At 42.0% G+C, this 17945-nt stretch overlaps 1 protein-coding gene across 1 annotated transcript in view; it reads left to right on the top strand.

Annotated features, from left to right (window-relative positions):
* Positions 1-17945, top strand: part of cblb (Cbl proto-oncogene B, E3 ubiquitin protein ligase) — a 177013-nt gene that overhangs the window by 115644 nt on the left and 43424 nt on the right. Inside the window, exons 5-8 of the mRNA XM_078232936.1 lie at positions 12726-12863; positions 13027-13114; positions 14670-14801; positions 16997-17194. Coding sequence (XP_078089062.1) covers positions 12726-12863; positions 13027-13114; positions 14670-14801; positions 16997-17194 — 556 coding nt within the window. The remainder of the gene's footprint in view (positions 1-12725; positions 12864-13026; positions 13115-14669; positions 14802-16996; positions 17195-17945) is intronic.

The following is a 17945-nucleotide window of genomic DNA, read 5'->3' as shown; positions in this document are numbered from 1 at the left end:
AAATAATGGTAAACAATGTAACTCGTGCATTTTAAGTAATCTGGATAATTAATACCCTCAGGTTTGGTTTGCAGTACAGTATGGTTCAAATTATCTACCTTGTGTAACAAGAACATAATGCATGTGACTGGGTATTCATTCGGGGCTTCACTCACAGGCTTTGATGTATATTTGTATGGAAGGGACATTTCAAAGATTAGAAACAGGAGAGACCACTGAGCCTGTGATGCACTGAATGCCGTTATTTTTTTTTTAACCATTATTTAACGAAGGTCTATCAATTGCATCTTAAAAATTTCAATTGACCCAGTATCCACGGCCTTTTGAGGGATCAAGTTCTGAATTTGCATGTGTCTTTCTTGAAAAGTACTTCCCGATTTTGCTCCTAAACAATTAACTCAGTTTTAAGATTGTACCCCCTCATTCTGTTTCACTCCACCGTAAAAAAATGTTTTTATTACCTTCCTGTTGTTGTCATTTTTAATACCTCCCTTGATCGCGCCTCGATTGCAGTGGCATACAAAACAAGGTTATGTATGTTTGCATACTTTAATGCTTTAAGTTCTGGTACAGTTCTGTGAATTGGTGCAATTCTCCCAATATCAATATCTGTGCTGAAGTTCAGTGTCTAAAAGCGAATGCAGTTTTTAATCTGGGGTGAAATCAAGACTCTGTCCAACTGAGCCATAATATTCAACCCTCTTGTGATGAGGGTAATATTCCATTAGCCTTTTGATTACCATTTGTACTTCATAGAATCATTGAATCACTTGCTGCTCTTAACCACACAGATTGTGCCTTCTAATTTAATGCCATCTGTGTTTATGAATATGTAACTCTTTCATTCAAATCATTAATGGATGTGGTGAAAAGCTGAGGCCCCAATAGGAATACCATTTGTCACGTACTGCCATTCAGCAAACAGTGTATTTTTTGCTGAAACAAGAAACAGCTTTTACTCTTGCTCTCATAAGGATATGTGCAAGGAGGCTCATTTTCAAACCCAATAACAATTTATGCCACAGGACAAAAATGATGTTGCTTGATTGGCAAATCAACTCTGGCCCAGATGTTGCCTTGGAGAAAGCAAAGGGGAATGACAGGCTCCCCGCGCTTCTAATTAATTAAAAAAAAAGGTTTGAACATATTCCTTTTGTTTGCAGAGAACAGGTGCCTGTGTATAAATGTATGCTGTTTTTGCAAGTTTAATGAGCCACATTATGACCTCAGTCAGTAGCTAGTGTAGCTATTTGTGCACTCAGAATTGTTCAGCAAGCGCTGCACGATTGCAAAATCACATCTAACAGTAGATATCATATTTTGGGTTTTGCAAGCATGGTTAAGTGTGGTCTGTACTCTGCCCATTACAAGCAGCCACAGGAACACCTTGTTTAATTCAAATGTAAGGTTTATGTACCTGGCATCAAACTGAAATTCATACATGACGTTGTTCAATTGTGTAGAAGACTGAACATCTTTTTGCAATGACAGCATCAACCTGTTGGTGGAAAATATCACTTATGTTGCCACTCTGTCGTCGAAGCATAAAACAGCTTGCTTAACCTTCGGTAACTTTTCAGGTCTTTGGTGTGGTCTTAAACCCATCTGCGAATATGTGCAATACACAGCAAACAATGATCCGATCAGGATTGTCTTTGTCCTGCAAGATAGCTTTGCACCCTGTTTCTGCATAAGCTTGCAAGGTGAGAAAATGGCTATTTACAAGATTTCTAATAAGGCCAGTCTTGCGATATATGAAGCTATATACGAATCCAAAAGTATATATTAACTATTGAAGATAGACTTGTGGTTGGCAGTGAAGGGGAAACCATTAAAAGATTTCTCAACCAGCATGTTGAAGAAAGCTTTGGCACCATGTCTCTCTCTTCAGCAATATTCAAGTTTTGTGCTACCAAGTGATTTCAACATACTTAACCCTTCTTTCTCTCTCGCATTTTGCTTTCATTGAGAATTACAAGCTGTTTTGGAAAGTGAGCATAAATTTGGGTGCTCGATATATGCCATTGATGCGAGATGAATTCTTGTTAGAAGTGACTTTTCACAATGATTTCTTGCTTTGAATTTTTCTAATTGTAAACTGTTTCACTTTCTGAAATCAACACAGATCTATTGATAGGTGTCAATAAAGTTTCTTTAAACCAAGTTGCACCGTAAATTCATGGCCATTTTCAAGTTGGCATGGTGGCAGAGTGGTTAGCACTGCTGCCTCACAGCACCAGGGACCCGGGTTCAATTCCCGGCTTGGGTCACTGTCTGTGTGGAGTTTGCACGTTCTCCCCGTGTCTGCATGGGTTTCCTCCGGGTGCTCCGGTTTCCTCCCACAGTCCAAAGATGTGCAGGTTAGGTTGATTGGCCATGCTAAATTGACCCTTAGTGTAAGGGGGATTAACAGTAGGGATTCTATGATTGGTGAATCAAGAAGTTCTCAATTCTGAACAATAATCCAAATCCTGTTTGTGTTAAAATCGGATCCAATATTCATTTACTACTCCAAGTATATTGTCAGATATAGCACAAAGTGAAGTGGATGTAGAATCATGGAATCCCTACAGTGCACAATGAGGCCATTTGGCCGATCAAGCCTGTACCATCAACGATACCACCCAGGCCCTATCCCCATAACCCCACATATTTACCCTGCTAATCAACCTAACCTGCGCATCTTTGGAGTGTGGGAGGAAACTGGAGCATCTGAGGAAACCCACGCAGACACTGGGAGAATGTGCAAACTCCACACAGGTAGTGACCCAAGCCTAGTCCCTGGCACTGTGGCAACAGTGCTAACCATGCCGGCAATATGAGAAATACAAAGAGAATTTAAACAACTACATTTAGCAGAAAATATGTTGGAACAGTGTACAAATTTACCAGATATAATTAAATGAATAGGAGCATGACATCTGCAGTACAAGTTTGTCCAAGAACCAATTGCTGATTTTATATCTGAAGAAATGTTGTCTTCAAATTGATCAATTCTTTATCAGACAAGAGCTTTGCTAACTTTGCATTGGAGTTCAGTGAAAAATAAATCTGTTGAAGACATTAAATTAGAAAATTCATTGGAGATAGAAGGAAAGTAAGTGTGTGATATTGCTTGTATCATTTATTAATGGTCTTGTACAGTAAATGGGCTTTGGTCCTTAAACATTGATATTGATATCAATCTTAATTTTATTTGGGAATGGATTTGCTGCAAATATAGCTGGGATTTTTGCTGCAGGATTTTTCCCTCAGATTTAGAATCTGGAAAAGACCACCCCCTCCACAGAAAATTGTCAAATTCACTTATTTTATCAACTGGTTGGACCTATCACAAGCTGATCATGGAATCATCATATGAAATGAATTTGCTATTTTCTGGAATTTACTTCTTTTTGAAATTAGGGAAATTTGATAAAGGAGAGGAAACCTACTCTTAGAGTAATGTTGTTATCCTTCTTTGTGATTCCGTATGTCAAACTGAACAGTCCAGGAAGACTACAGATGGAATATATGATGGTATGGATGCTAAATGAACTCGGAACCCTTAGGCGGGGCAAAAATCAGCCAGGAATCTGTTCCTGATTGCTACCCACTTCTGGTAGAGGCACAAGTGTACAAATATTGCTTGAAGATAAGTTCAGGATGAGCTAAGATGCCCCACAACCATACATCCTGTTGCTGATTACATGCGGAGAATAGTTACTTTGGCATAATAACAAAAGGCTGTTGGTACACATGAATCTGTGGCTACAGGAAAGAGATGAAGGAGAGGTTTGAAAAAAACTTTGGATGACAGCAGGTTCTAATGAATTAATATGCACATGTGTTTACTTTAAAAGTGGTTTCAGTTACTTTTGTTATATTATCGACCAAGGACTTCAATATCAATCATTGCTCTTTTTTCCTCCTTTGATTTGGTTGATATTGCATTTGCTGTTTCTTCTGGTTATTTACATTGACCTAATCAGCATTACATGCTTGTGACCTTTTTCATCTGTTCATGATAGAAAACATGTGTGATCAAATGCTTCATGAAGTAATACTTAATAATAGTGTTCTCGTGGTAGAGTTGAGCTGTATTTGGTGTAAGAATTTGTTACTGGTTCAAAAGGTCGAAATATAAATTGTGTATTTGTAAATTAGTATAATCCATTGATTCTTGTGAGGGTGTCGAATGAGATGTTTAAACCAAAGCAAAAGAACCTCTGGTTAATACACTCCGTGCCCCGTAACTTTTTATTGAGTATTACTTTGTAAATCTCATCCAAATAATCCCTTGTACTGAAGTATTTTATTCAAATACAAGACACTGTTAGTTTTGTAAACTGTTTACACTTTTGTACAATTGTTATTCTTTCCTGGGATGTGGGTGTCACTGAAGGGGCCAGCATTTATTGCCCATCCCTAATTGCTCTAGAGAAGGTGCTGGTATGCTGCCTTCCTTAACTGTTGTAGTCCATGTGGTTTAGGCACACTCAGTGCTGTTATGAAGGGAGTTCCAGAATTTGACCAAGTGACAGTGAAGGAACAGCAGTATAGTTCCGAATCAGGATAGTGGTGTTCCCATGCATCTGTTGCCCCTGTCGTTGATCATGGGTTTGGAAAGGGTTGTCGAAGGGAACCTTAGTGAGTTACTGAAGTGCATCTTGAAGATGTTAGACACTGCGGCCACTGCGTTGGTGCTGGAGGGAGTGAATGTTGAAGGTAGTGCATGGGGTGCTAATCAAGTGGGCTGATATTGCTGCAGAATTTTTAGCCTCCAATCTGTTCTTGTAGCCACAGTATTTTTATGGCTGGCCCAGTTTCTAGTCAATGTTAACCCCCGGGATATTGACAGTGAGGGACCGGCAATTACCTGTGAGGTAATGCAATTGAATGCCATGGGCAGATGGTTGGATTGTCTCTTGTTGGAGATGAACATTGCCTCACTTCTATGGCACAAATGTAACTTGATGTGGAGATGCCGGCATTGGACTGGGGTCAACGCAGTAAGAGGTCTCACAACACCAGGTTAAAGTCCAACAGGTTTATTTGGTAGCAAACGCCACTAGCTTTCAGAGCGCTGCCCCTTCGTCAGGTGGAGTGGGAGATCTGCTCACAAACAGGGCATACAGAGACACAAACTCAATTTACAGAATAATTATTGGAATGCGATTCTTTGCAGCTAATCAAGTCTTAAAGGTACAGACAATGTGAGTGGAGAGAGCATTAAGCACAGGTTAAAGTGATGTGTATTGTCTCTAGACAGGACAGCTAGTGAGATTTTGCACATCCAGGCAAGTTGTGGGGGTTACAGATAGTGTGACATGAACCCAAGATCCCGGTTGAGGCCGTCCTCGTGTGCGGAACTTGGTTATCAGTTTCTGCTCAGCGACGCTGCGTTGTTGTGTGTCGTGAAGGCCGCCTTGGAGAACGCTTACCCGATGATCAGAGGCTGAATGCCCGTGACCGCTGAAGTGCTCCCCAACAGGAAGAGAACAGTCTTGCCTGGTGATTGTCGAGTGGTGTTCATTCATCCGTTGTCGTAGCAGCTGCATGGCTTCCCCAATGTACCATGCCTCGGGACATCCTTTCCTGCAGCGTATCAGGTAGACAACGTTGGCCGAGTTGCAAGAGTATGTACCATGTACCGTGTACCTGGTGCATGGTGTTCACGTGAGATGATGGCACCCGTGTCAAAGTGTACCGACAACTGAACAACGAGGAACACTACAGACAGTTACCCGCAGATCTGACCAAAGAACACATCCGTCAACTCAACACTCTGATCAAGACCTTTGATCCGGACCTTCAGAACACCCTCCGTGCTCTCATCCCACGTACTCCCCACTCATAGAGTCATAGAGGTTTACAGCATGGAAACAGGCCCTTCGACCCAACTTGTCCATGCCACCCTTTTTTTAAAAAAAAACCCCTAAACTAATCCCAATTGCCCACATTTGGCCCATATCCCTCTATACCCATCATACCCATGTAACTATCTAAATGTTTTATAAAAGATAAAATTGTACCCACCTCTACTACTACCTCTGGCAGCTTGTTCAAGACACTCACCACCCTCTGTGAAAAAAGTGCCCCTCTGGACACTTTTTTGTATCTCTCCCCTCTCACCTTAAACCTATGCCCTCTAGTTTTAGACTCCCCTATCTTTGGGAAAAGGTATTGACTATCTACTTTGTCTATGCCCCTCATTATTTTATAGACCTCTATAAGGTCACCCCTCAGCCTCCTACGCTCCAGGGAAAAAAGTCCCAGTCTATTCAGCCTCTCCTTATAACTCAATCCATCGAATCCCGGTAGCATCCTAGTAAATCTTTTCTGAACTCTTTCTAGTTTAATAATATCCTTTCTATAATAGGGTGAACAGAATTGCACACAGTATTCCATGATTCCAAGTGTGGCCTTACCAATGTCTTGTACAACTTCAACAAGGCGTCCCAACTCCTGTATTCAATGTTCTGACCGATGAAACCAAGCATGCCGAATGCCTTCTTCACCACTCTGTCCACCTGTGACTCCACTTTCAAGGAGCTATGAACATGTACCCCTAGATCTCTTTCTTCTGTAACTCTCCCCAACGCGCTACCATTAACTAAGTAAGTCCTGCCCTGGTTCAATCTACCCACGTTGGAGATCTCTACTGCCTCCCGAAGATACACAAGGCAAACACACCCAGCCGTCCCATCGTATCGGGCAATGGAACCCTGTGCGAGAACCTCTCCAGCTATGTCGAGGGCATCCTGAAACCCATTGTACAAAGAACCCCCTGCTTTTGTTATGACACTACGGACTTCCTACAGAAACTCAGCACACATGGAGCAGTTGAACCAGGAGCACTCCTTGTCACAATGAATGTCTCGGCACTCTACACCAGCATCCCCCACGATGATAGCATTGCTGCAACTGCCTCAGTACTCAACACCGACAGCTGCCATTTTCCAGATGCAATTATACAGCTCATCCGCTTCATCCTGGACCACAATGTCTTCACCTTCAACAACCAGTTCTTCTTCCAGACACACGGAACAGCCATGGGGACCAAATTCGCACCTCAATATGCCAACATCTTCATGCACAGGTTCGAACAAGACTTCTTCACCGCACAGGACCTTCAACCGATGCTATACACTAGATACATCGATGACATTTTCTTCCTTTGGACTCATGGTGAACAATCACTGAAACAACTATTTGACATCAACAAGTTCCATCCCACCATCAGTCTCACCATGGACTACTCTCCGGAATCAATTGCATTCTTGGACACACGCATCTCCATTAAGGACGGTCACCTCACTGTACCGCAAGCCCACGGATAACCTCACGATGCTCCACTTCTCCAGTTTCCATCCTAAACACGTTAAAGAAGCCATCCCCTACGGACAAGCCCTCCGTATACACAGGATCTGCTCGGTTGAGGAGGATCGCACCAGACACCTCCAGATGCTGAAAGATGTCCTCATAAGAACAGGATATGGCGCTCGACTCCTCGATCGACAGTTCCGACACACCACAGCGAAAATCCGCACCAACTTCCTCAGAAGACAAACACAGGACACGGTGGACAGAGTACCTTTCGCCGTCCAGTACTTCCCCAGAGCGGAGAAGCTGCGACATCTCCTCCGGAGCCTTCAAGATGTCATTGATGAAGACTAACATCTCGCCAAGGCCATCCCCACACCCCCACTTCTTGCCTTCAAATAACCGCACAACCTCAAACAGACCATTGCCTGCAGCAAACTACCCAGCCTTCAGGAGAACAGTGACCACAACATCACACAACCCTGCTACAGCAACCTCTGCAAGACGTGCCGGATCATCGACACGGGTGCCATCATCTCTCATGAGAACACCATCCACCAGGTACACGATACATACTCTTGCAACTTGGCCAACGTTGTCTACCTGATGAGCTGCAGGAAAGGATGTCCCGAGGCATGGTACATTGGGGAAGCCATGCAGATGCTACAACAGATGAATGAACACCGCTCGACAATCACCAGGTAAGACTGTTCTCTTCCTGTTGGGGAGCACTTCAGCGGTCACGGGCATTCAGCCTCTGATCTTCGGGTAAGCGTTCTCCAAGGCGGCCTTCACGACACACAACAACGCAGCGTCGCTGAGCAGAAACTGATAGCCAAGTTCCGCACACATGAGGACGGCCTCAACCGGGATCTTGGGTTCATGTTACACTATCTGTAACCCCCCACAACTTGCCTGGGTGTGCAAAATCTCACTAGCTGTCCTGTCTGGAGACAATAGAACAAAGAACAATACAGCACAGGAACAGGCCCTTCGGCCCTCCAAGCCCGCGCCGCTCCCCGGTCCAGGATTGAATCCAGGATCCCCGCCCAATTTTCCAGCCTATCTACATACCAATATCCTATCCACCGAGCTGTCCCTCACAGCTACGATGCTTTGTTCATTACAACCTATTAACTCACCCCCACTCCCCCATTCCAGACCATGTGATCTCCAGGGAGAGGCGAAAACCCAGAGTGAAAAACCCCAGGGCCAATATGGGGGAAAAAAAAAAATCTGGGAAATACACATCACTTTAACCTGTGCTTAATGCGCTCTCCACTCACATTGTCTGTACCTTTAAGACTTGATTAGCTGTAAAGAATCGCATTCCAATAATTATTCTGTAAATTGAGTTTGTGTCTCTGTATGCCCTGTTTGTGAGCAGATCTCCCACTCCACCTGATGAAGGAGCAGCACGCTCCGAAAGCTAGTGGCGTTTGCTACCAAATAAACCTGTTGGACTTTAACTTGGTGTTGAGAGACTTCTTACAAATGTAACTTAGCAGCTCAAGTCATGCAGGTTGTGCTGCAAGTGGACATGAACTGCTTCAGTACCTCCTACCACCCCCCCCCCCCCCCCCCCCCCCCCCGCCTTCTGACAGGAACTCCAGAAGCGATGTCTTGACGCTGAGATAATTGACCTCCAACAGTCACAACCATCTTCCTTTTGTGATAGCTGTGACTACAACCAGTGGAAAGTTTTCCCCCTAATTCCTATTGACTCTAGTTTTGCTTGGGCTCTTGCTGTCACACTGCGTCAAACACTACCTTGATGTCAAAGGAATGACACTCATTTCACCTTGAGCTCAGTTCTTTTGTCCATGTTTGGACCAAGACTGTAATGAGATAAAGAACTGTGTCCCCCTGGTGGAAGCCGGACTGTGCATCAGTGGACATTTTTGAGTAAATGCTGCTTGATAGCCCAATCGACATTCCTATTGACAAATGTTTAGACAAATTTTAGGATGAAATGTGTTTTATATCACAGACTATAAGTGGTTGTTCGTATTGATACTTGTAAAATGAATGCATCCTCATCCTTCCAAAAGGCACCAGCAGGCTAAGGATTACTCTAATTGTGCCAATTTGACTTTTAAGACCTCTTGCTGCCTTTTTCTTAAATGATCTTGAAAGAACAACTGTCTTCATGCGACAACCCTGCTTATCAGTTTGAATTCACTAGCTGTTTGATTTGTAGATTGAAAAGTTTTTGATTTTAAAAATATTGTCCATAGGTGTGCAGGCACCACACAATGACATATTCATTTGATCCTTCTGTTTAGATTGTATATAATATTATTAAAGGTTATAGAATCATAGAATCGTATATTGCTTATTTCTAATTCATGGGTCCGAGATGACCATGTTGCACGTCTGATGGCCTACATACCTGATAATATATCCCTAATATGGCCACCAGCTATCCTTTTCCAAAATCTATAAGTAGAAAGTTCAATTTGAAGGAGAGTAGATGCACGTGGCAATAAAAAGGATTGATTGTATTCATTTTTTATAAGTGGTTAGTGAGTCTGATTCCATGAATCTGTGTTTTAATGCAGTCATATGAGTTATCCAAGTGCATTAAGCGGTATATGAAAAGAACCTTGTGTTCCATAACACTAACGGTGTTGGGTTAATGGAAGTTGGATGTTATATCTTCAGGAATAGTGTTGATAGCTGGAGAACCTATGCTTCAGAAGTTGACAACTCTGTTGAGCAAGTACCTTAAGAAACTGGCCGCTGAGTCTCTGGCAGTGCTCCTGTGAATCTGCTAACCAGGCAACATAAATGAACAAACACAAAATAATGCAGATATGTAATAAAAATAGACAAGGCTAGAAACGCTCCATAGGTAGGCAGCATCCATGCAGAGGAATCAAGTTAGTGTTTCAGATCTGTCTTGCTCCCCACAGATATTGCATGACCTGCAGAGTATTTCTAATGTTCTGTTTCTATTTTAGCATTTATGAGCAGTCCGATTGAAGCTCTGTTCTAGCTTGTGTACCATTTTGTCATTCTTGAATCAATTTTTGCTGTCACCTTAACTACTGGCGGAAGTCATAACGCGCTCAAGTCAGAACTTCTAGAAGCTTTAAGATTTATAAGTTCTTTTAAATCGCATACAGACTCTAGTTTGTACTTTGATAATAACCATATACATACAATGTTAGCAACATTAATTTAAAGTGAATTCATTTGTATTCTCCATTTTACTTCTGTTTGTCTCATTCGACCTTTGGTATTATTGTAATCTCCTATGATTAATAGGCTAGGATGTTCAGTACTTCTCTGTCAGCTCAAACATCTGCTTGCCTGCCTGCTCACTTTATGCTTGTGGTCTGTAGCAATTGTCAGCAAACAATTTGCTGTCATCATTATTTTTATCCATTTCAATCTTAACCTTCATAATATCCAGTCTTTCTGCAGCTATTGTAATGTTCTTTATCAAGACAGCAACTTCTGCACTCCTCTTTGTGTATATTTTTGCAGAATGTTTTATACTTCTGTTCAGCCCTGAGCCACCTTGTGCTGGCAACATCAGTATTTACTATTGAGAACAGCATGGAAGTTAGGGAACTTGGGGAAATAAATAGTGATGTCTTGAAGAGTGTACATATTACAGAGGAGGTGCTAGAAGTCTTAAAGCGCATCAAGGTAGATAATCCCTGGGACCTGATGAAGTGTATCCCAGGACATTGTGGGAGGCTAGGGAGGAAATTGCGGGTCCCCTAGCCGAGATATTTGAATCATCGATAGTCACGGGTGAGGTGCCTGAAGATGGGAAAGTGGCAAATGTTGTACGTTTGTTTAAAAAGGGCTGCAGGGAAAAGCCTGGGAACTACAGGCCAGTGAGCTTCACATCTGTAGTGGGTAAGTTGTTGGAAGGTATTTTGAGAGACAGGATCTACAGGCATTTAGCGATGCAAGGACTGATTAGGGACAGTCAGCATGGCTTTGTGAGTGGAAAATCATGTCTCACAAATTAGATTGAGTTTTTTGAAGGGGTAACCAAGAAGATAGATGAGGGCAGTGCAGTTAATGTTGTCTACATTGACTTTAGCAAGGCCTTTGACAAGGTACCGCATGGTAGATTGTTGCATAAGATTAAATCTCAGGATCCAGGGTGCGGTATCTAAATGCACTATTAATGCTTAAGAAAGCAAAGAGGGGAAATGAGAAAGCTCTGGCTGGTAAGAGTAGGGAAAATCCTACGGTATTCTTGAAGTATACCAACAGAAAGAAGATAACCAGGGAAAGAGTAGGGCCCATTAAGGACCAAGCGAGCAATCTCCGGTTGGAACCAGAGGGCATTGGTAAAGTGAACGAATACTACTTCATCCAAGAGAACGATGAAGGTATGGGATTCCGGTAGAGAGACTGAGGTTTTTGGGTACTGTGTACAGTTCTGATCTCCACATTTCAGATCGCCACATTATAGGAAGGATGTGATTGCACTGGAGGGGGTGAAGAGGAGATTCACCAGGATGCTGCCTGGGATGGAGCATTTAAGTTATGAAGAGAGGTTGGGTCGGCTTGAGTTGTTTTCATTGGAGCAAAGGAGACTGAGAGGCAACCTGATTGAGGTGTAAAAGGTTGAGGTGCATAGACAGAGTGGATAAGGAGCAGCTGCTCCTCTGGGGGGATATGAGGAAAAACATTTTTATTTAGAGGGTCACGGTCTGGAATGCACTGCCTGGGAGGGTGGTGGAGGTGAGTTGGCTCTCATCCTTTAGAACGTACCTGGGTGAGCACTTGGCACATCTTAACATTCAAAGCTATGGGCCAAGTGTTCGTTAGGTGGCACAGTGGCACAATGATTATCACTGCTGCCTCACAGCGCCAGTGACCCGGGTTCGATTCCTGGCTTGGGTCGCTGTGGAGTTTACATGTTCTCTCCATCTGCGTGGGTTTCCTCCGGGTGCTCCAGTTTCCTCCCAGTCTGAAAGACATGTTGGTTAGGTGCATTGACCTGAACAGGCGCTAGGATGTGGCGACTGGGAGAATTTCACAGTAACTTCATTGTAGTGTTAATGTAAGCCTTACTTGTGACTTAATGAATAAACTTTAACTTTAGTGAATGGAAGTAGGTGGGAGATCAGGTGTTTCTTGTGTGTTAGTGCAACCTTGATGGGCAAAGGGCCTCCTCTACACTGTACGATTCGATGATTTTGATGATTCTCTAAAGTGATAGTTCCAGTTTTAGCCTTCTCTTTTCAAAATAACGATACTTTACTTACAAAAAGTATTTTCAGTGGTTTTAAAGAAAACTCGGATCTATGTTGTCTGAGTAACTGGAATGGTTGATTCCTTTAATTGTCATGTGAAAATTTTTACAAATGATTCAATGACAGTGACCCAGAGAAAAGACGTTTGCACTATATGTACAAACTCAATTTTATTTTCTGTTTGTGCCCCAGCTACATCTTTAGACTCAGCTGCACACGGCTTGGACAGTGGGCCATCGGTTATGTCACAAATGATGGAAACATCTTGCAGACAATTCCACATAACAAACCCCTCTTCCAAGCGCTAATAGATGGATGTCGAGAAGGATTGTATGTATCTGTTAATGACATTTTCTTTATTTTAATTTCTTGTCCCCTTGACTTTCTGATCAGTGGCAAAATAATACTGAAGTAATAATGTCAAAATCTATTTCAATGTCAATACTGTGATTTGATGCCTGTAACTATATGGAGAATTTTTCAATTTGTTTAGTTATTTATACCCGGATGGACGAAGTTACAATCCAGATCTAACTGGATTGTGTGAACCAACGCCTCACGATCACATAAAGGTCACACAGGTAAGATGACTGATCTCTGGATATAGTTTGAGTCTAGGTGATCTGGAAATTGGAGTTTTTGTCTGTTTTACATCTCCAATATGGGAGGCAACATACACATGTTCGTTCTGCGCCAGAAGTCATATTAGTAAAAGCTGCTGCGTAGGCATCCAGGGCATGCATTGGGCCACTGCATAAGACAATAGACAGCCTTGCGCCTGCTTGCAAGTAACGGGTGCATGTGTTACTATTCTCGGCCTTTTGGCTATGATCAAGTGTAGTATGGTCGGCAGCCCATGGTCGGCCGCACTTGGTCATTCGGTTACACTGAAGCTTCATATGTTTCATATGAAGCAATTCTTTAAAGCGGCATCTCGGCCTTTTGGCTAAGATGCAAATGAGCTCAAGTCTTGAAGGAGGAACCTCCCCCTTCTCCAATCAGCTTGGCTCATGTAGATCAGGCCCAGGACAGGGTGGTTTGGTCGCTGGCCCTGTCTTGTCAGCCTGGATCTGAAATGTCTCAACTTGTTGAGACTCTGAATTGGATTTGATTTGATTGAATTGGAAAAGTATAAAAAAAATAAAAAAGTGTTATATATAGTGTGTTCAGTTTCCTTCGGTGTTTGGCAGTAGATCAGTGTCCCTTAAAGAGAATACTGGAGTGTCATCAGAAAGTTATGTTTTAAACTTTTACTGTGGAGCTGGGAGGACCAGAGCTTACAGCTCTACATTGAATTTTTAAGATGTAGGCAGCCACCATTCACCTCCCTTTTTGATTCCTTTACGAGCCCAGCCGACATCCCGTCTGGCTGACCTTGAAGTCTTTCATGATGGCAAATTGCCTCAGAGGCTGCGACTGTTGCCTGCAGTAAATTAGGTTCGCGGACTAGTTTCGTTTTTGAAGGCATGTACCGTGTCCACAGTACCAGATTTGCAGTCTGTAACTCAAGTGCCGTGTGATTTCATTCTGTAAGTTTCTTCAAGCATCCGAACACTGTAATGTTGTAATTTGCTTAACGCTAAATAACAGCATTTAATCAGAACTTGCTCTTACCCCTTGAAGGATTTCAGCAGAAGCTTTTATATAGATGGAGGTGGTAGGGTCAGGTGTTATTCCAGGCCTTTCTTATTTTATTATAGAATCATAGAACCCCTACAGTGCAGAAGGAGGCCATTTGGCCCACCGAGTCTGCACCAACCACAATCCCACACATGCCGTATCCCCTTAACCCTACCTATTTACCCTACTAGTCCCTCCTGACACTAAGGGGCAAGTTAACATGACCAATCCATCTAACTTTCACATCTTTGGAGTGTGGGAGGGAACCGGAGCACCCGGAGGAAACCCGCACAGACTCCACACAGATAGTGACCTGAGGCTGGAATTGAACCCGAGACTCTGGCTGCAGTGCTAACCACTCTGCCACTGTGCCGCCCTTTGATTTGATCCTTTGATTGACTTGGTTAAAGATTAGCCAGAGCAGAGGACTGACTTTCTTTTCTGAAAATGTATGTTGATATTGCTAACTGACTAATTTTGCAAACACATTAAAGCATAAAATTCTTTTCCATCTAGGAACAATATGAGCTGTATTGTGAAATGGGCTCCACATTTCAGTTGTGTAAAATCTGTGCCGAGAACGATAAGGACGTGAAAATTGAGCCGTGCGGTCACTTAATGTGCACCTCTTGTCTGACAGCATGGCAGGTACGTGAGCATAGAATTTGGATGCAGACTCCACAGATGGATTTTCTGTACATTTCATTTAATTAGCATTAACTTCTGCGTTCCATATTGGCAAAATAGGTGGTAAAAAGACGCATTTTTCCCCCCTAGAATTAGTAAACTATGAAAAATATACTGGTTAAAATATCCTATTTTTGGATGCGACGGAGGAATTCTCCCACCGTTATGGAATGCCACAGCAGTCAAAAGAAAATCTGTGATGGATTTAAAATCAAATGTTACATGCACAGAAAATTGAAAGCACAAGCTGTCAAAACCTACAGGAAGTTTTGTCCTCCTAAAATATTATGTTTTCACTTAAGCAGGGAAATGTAATCCCGCAAAGTAATAGATTCATATCCAAACTCTAGTTTTAAAAATCCAGTGCCTTTGAAGATTTTTTGAAACGTAAAGTGCTTGAACTTTCGAAATTTGCTTAAGATTTTGGGAACAATTCACTGTAAAACTAGAATGCCATAATTCCATGTAAAACATTTACCAACACTTTCTGAATGCAATTTCATCGCGGAAGCTTGTTAGTAGGTAGATAAACAGTGTTGCTGATTTATTGCCCACTGTTGAGTTATTGGAAAATCCAGCGATAAAAGCTCAAGGAGGTAGGTGTCTTTCACAGTATTCCTTGCGAGCCAAGAGGAGCTGGAGTTCTCCCATGAGGAAGTCTTTGGATCCCTCTGCCGATTGTGGCCCCTCTCCACCCAACCCCCCTCCCTACCCACACCCTGCATGTTGATCAGACATTTACATGGTCCCCCTGCAAACCTCATCTCCTGTTTTCCTTCTCTTAGGATGATCAGTTCTTATGCACTTCAAGAACCATGTTTCCCCCACTACACCCTAACCAATCTGGCTCTTGCCCTCCACCCCTTCCTACTGGGGGTCATCCCTAAGGACCGTGGAGGTGTCCTCCTGCCATTGGTTTTCCCATTTGGCATTGACCAACCTGTCATTTTGGCTGGCTGCTGAGCAAAGTTTATAATTCTGTGTTGACTTTGACTAGACCTCTGCGGTCCTGTGTTAACTTTTGAGAGGATCTCTGGTCTTGACAGGTTTACTGCACTTGTATGCTCCTCCACATCCTCCCTGTAAATATCTGAACTTGCGGTGTTAGTTAATTCTTGCTCTGTAGTAATATTCTTTTTAATTGATTAATTAAAATTCTTGTCCCTGGCCGAAGTTTAATGATATGGTGTCCCTCCCTGTCAGAAAGAAGGTGCGATGATGTGGAGATGTCGGCATTGGACTGGGGTGGCCACAATCAGTGGTCTCTCAACACCAGGTTAAAGTCCAACAGGTTTATTTGGGATCGTGAGCTTTTGGAGCACTGCTCCTTCATCAGGTGAGTGCCTGATGAAGGGGCAGCGCTCTGAAAGCTTGTGATTCCAAATAAACCTGGTGTTGTAGAAAGAAGGTGGTTACTGATTTGTCGTAACTGAATATGTGCAATTAAAGATATGTTTTCATCAATTTGAAAATCAAATTCTTTGAGTGACTGCTGAAGGCACCATTTCCTGCTTCAAATATACATGTGATTATGTGCCAGTATAACTAACCTTTGCATTCAAATTATAGAAGAAAACCTTTTGTCGTTATGTGCCATAGTCATGCCATTCTTTTGTTATAATGCCAATTGTCAACACTTCTAAAATAGCCTTTTGGGCCTTTGCAATATGTTTTAGCATTGTTTTAACTGCACTCTAATCCATTGTTTTAAATAGTTCACATTTTGACTAATAAAGTGAAAATTCATGTTGGGAAGCTGGAATGTCTAGAATTCCACAATTCCGTAATGTTAAAATTGTTTCTGGATTGGTTTAGTTCAGGTCGCAATCTAATTCCATTTATTGTTGATATACATTTTTCATAGTTTGAGAAAATATGTTGTACTCGGTTTGATATTCACATTTAATGAAAACTGTTGAGCAAAGCTTCTCTGTACTGTCGTATATTTCTTTCTTGCGATTAATAAGCCTCAGACCATACAACCCCAGATGGAAAAAATATGAAGTTAGATGCATCGTGCCTGTCGGGGTGACCATTAATCTGTCGTGTAAATGAGGTTTTAATTATATACAGAAAACCACCTTCCATTCTACTAATACCTAAAAACACAAACCTATCATTGTTTCCATATAATATCTGATTTATTTTCTATATAGGAATCTGATGGACAAGGATGTCCATTTTGCCGTTGTGAGATCAAAGGTACCGAACCAATTATTGTTGATCCTTTTGATCCAAGAGATGATGGAGCCAAGTTTTGCCTAGACAGTTTTAATATGCCAATGTTAGACCTGGATGATGATGATGATCGTGATGACTCACTTGTTATGAACAAGTTAGCTTCATTTCGAAAGGTAGGTTGAAAATGGAACATGTCTGAATCTGATTTTCTGAGTAGTGGTTGGGTACATTTCAACTTCAGCAATGGACTTGTATTGAAAAGTGGCCCTAAGAGATTGCCAGCAGGCAGCAGTGGCTCAGCTACAGGCAAACAGCTGTGTAATAACACACTGCTGTGATTTAACATTCGTTCAATTTTGGCACATTTATTGGCTGACAAAAGTAGCAGTGTTTTCAATCAGATTTTTTTTTTGAATTTGCTGCATTATATTTTTAAGTTGCTTAAATCTGGTCTGTTGGACCCCATGTTACACAGTCAATAAAAATAAAATGTGAAAATCCTCTTCCATATCCATTTGATGAAAATCTTGTGTCCAATATGGTACATTTTGCAATGCACTACTGGGCCTGTACCATTAGAAATTAATATGTGATGGTCGTATACAGTAATTAGGCGATCTTACAAAATCCATTCAACTTTAATATCACTTGTAGTGAAATCTGTTCACCCTGGATTTTGATGGCAATCTACTTCCTGGGATCCTAATTAGAGAGAATTAGAGAGAGAGAAACTAGAAAGTGAACCTCAATAAAAAGAACTATGTCACTCTCTGAAGTTGCTGTTTTGAAGCCTGTTTAGTTAGATTTGTACAGATTCACAATCAATTGCAATTGAAAGAAAATTAGAAATTAATTAACCCATTGAGCTAACTAAATGCATATTATATTACCAACATTGTGAGCTCCATGGATCATGATTGACAT

This window comes from Mustelus asterias, chromosome 17 (genome assembly GCF_964213995.1).
Source record: "Mustelus asterias chromosome 17, sMusAst1.hap1.1, whole genome shotgun sequence".
Taxonomy (NCBI): Eukaryota; Metazoa; Chordata; class Chondrichthyes; order Carcharhiniformes; family Triakidae; genus Mustelus; species Mustelus asterias.
The sequence above is the reverse complement of the archived record's forward strand: the minus strand, read 5'-3'. Positions and strand labels throughout refer to the sequence as shown.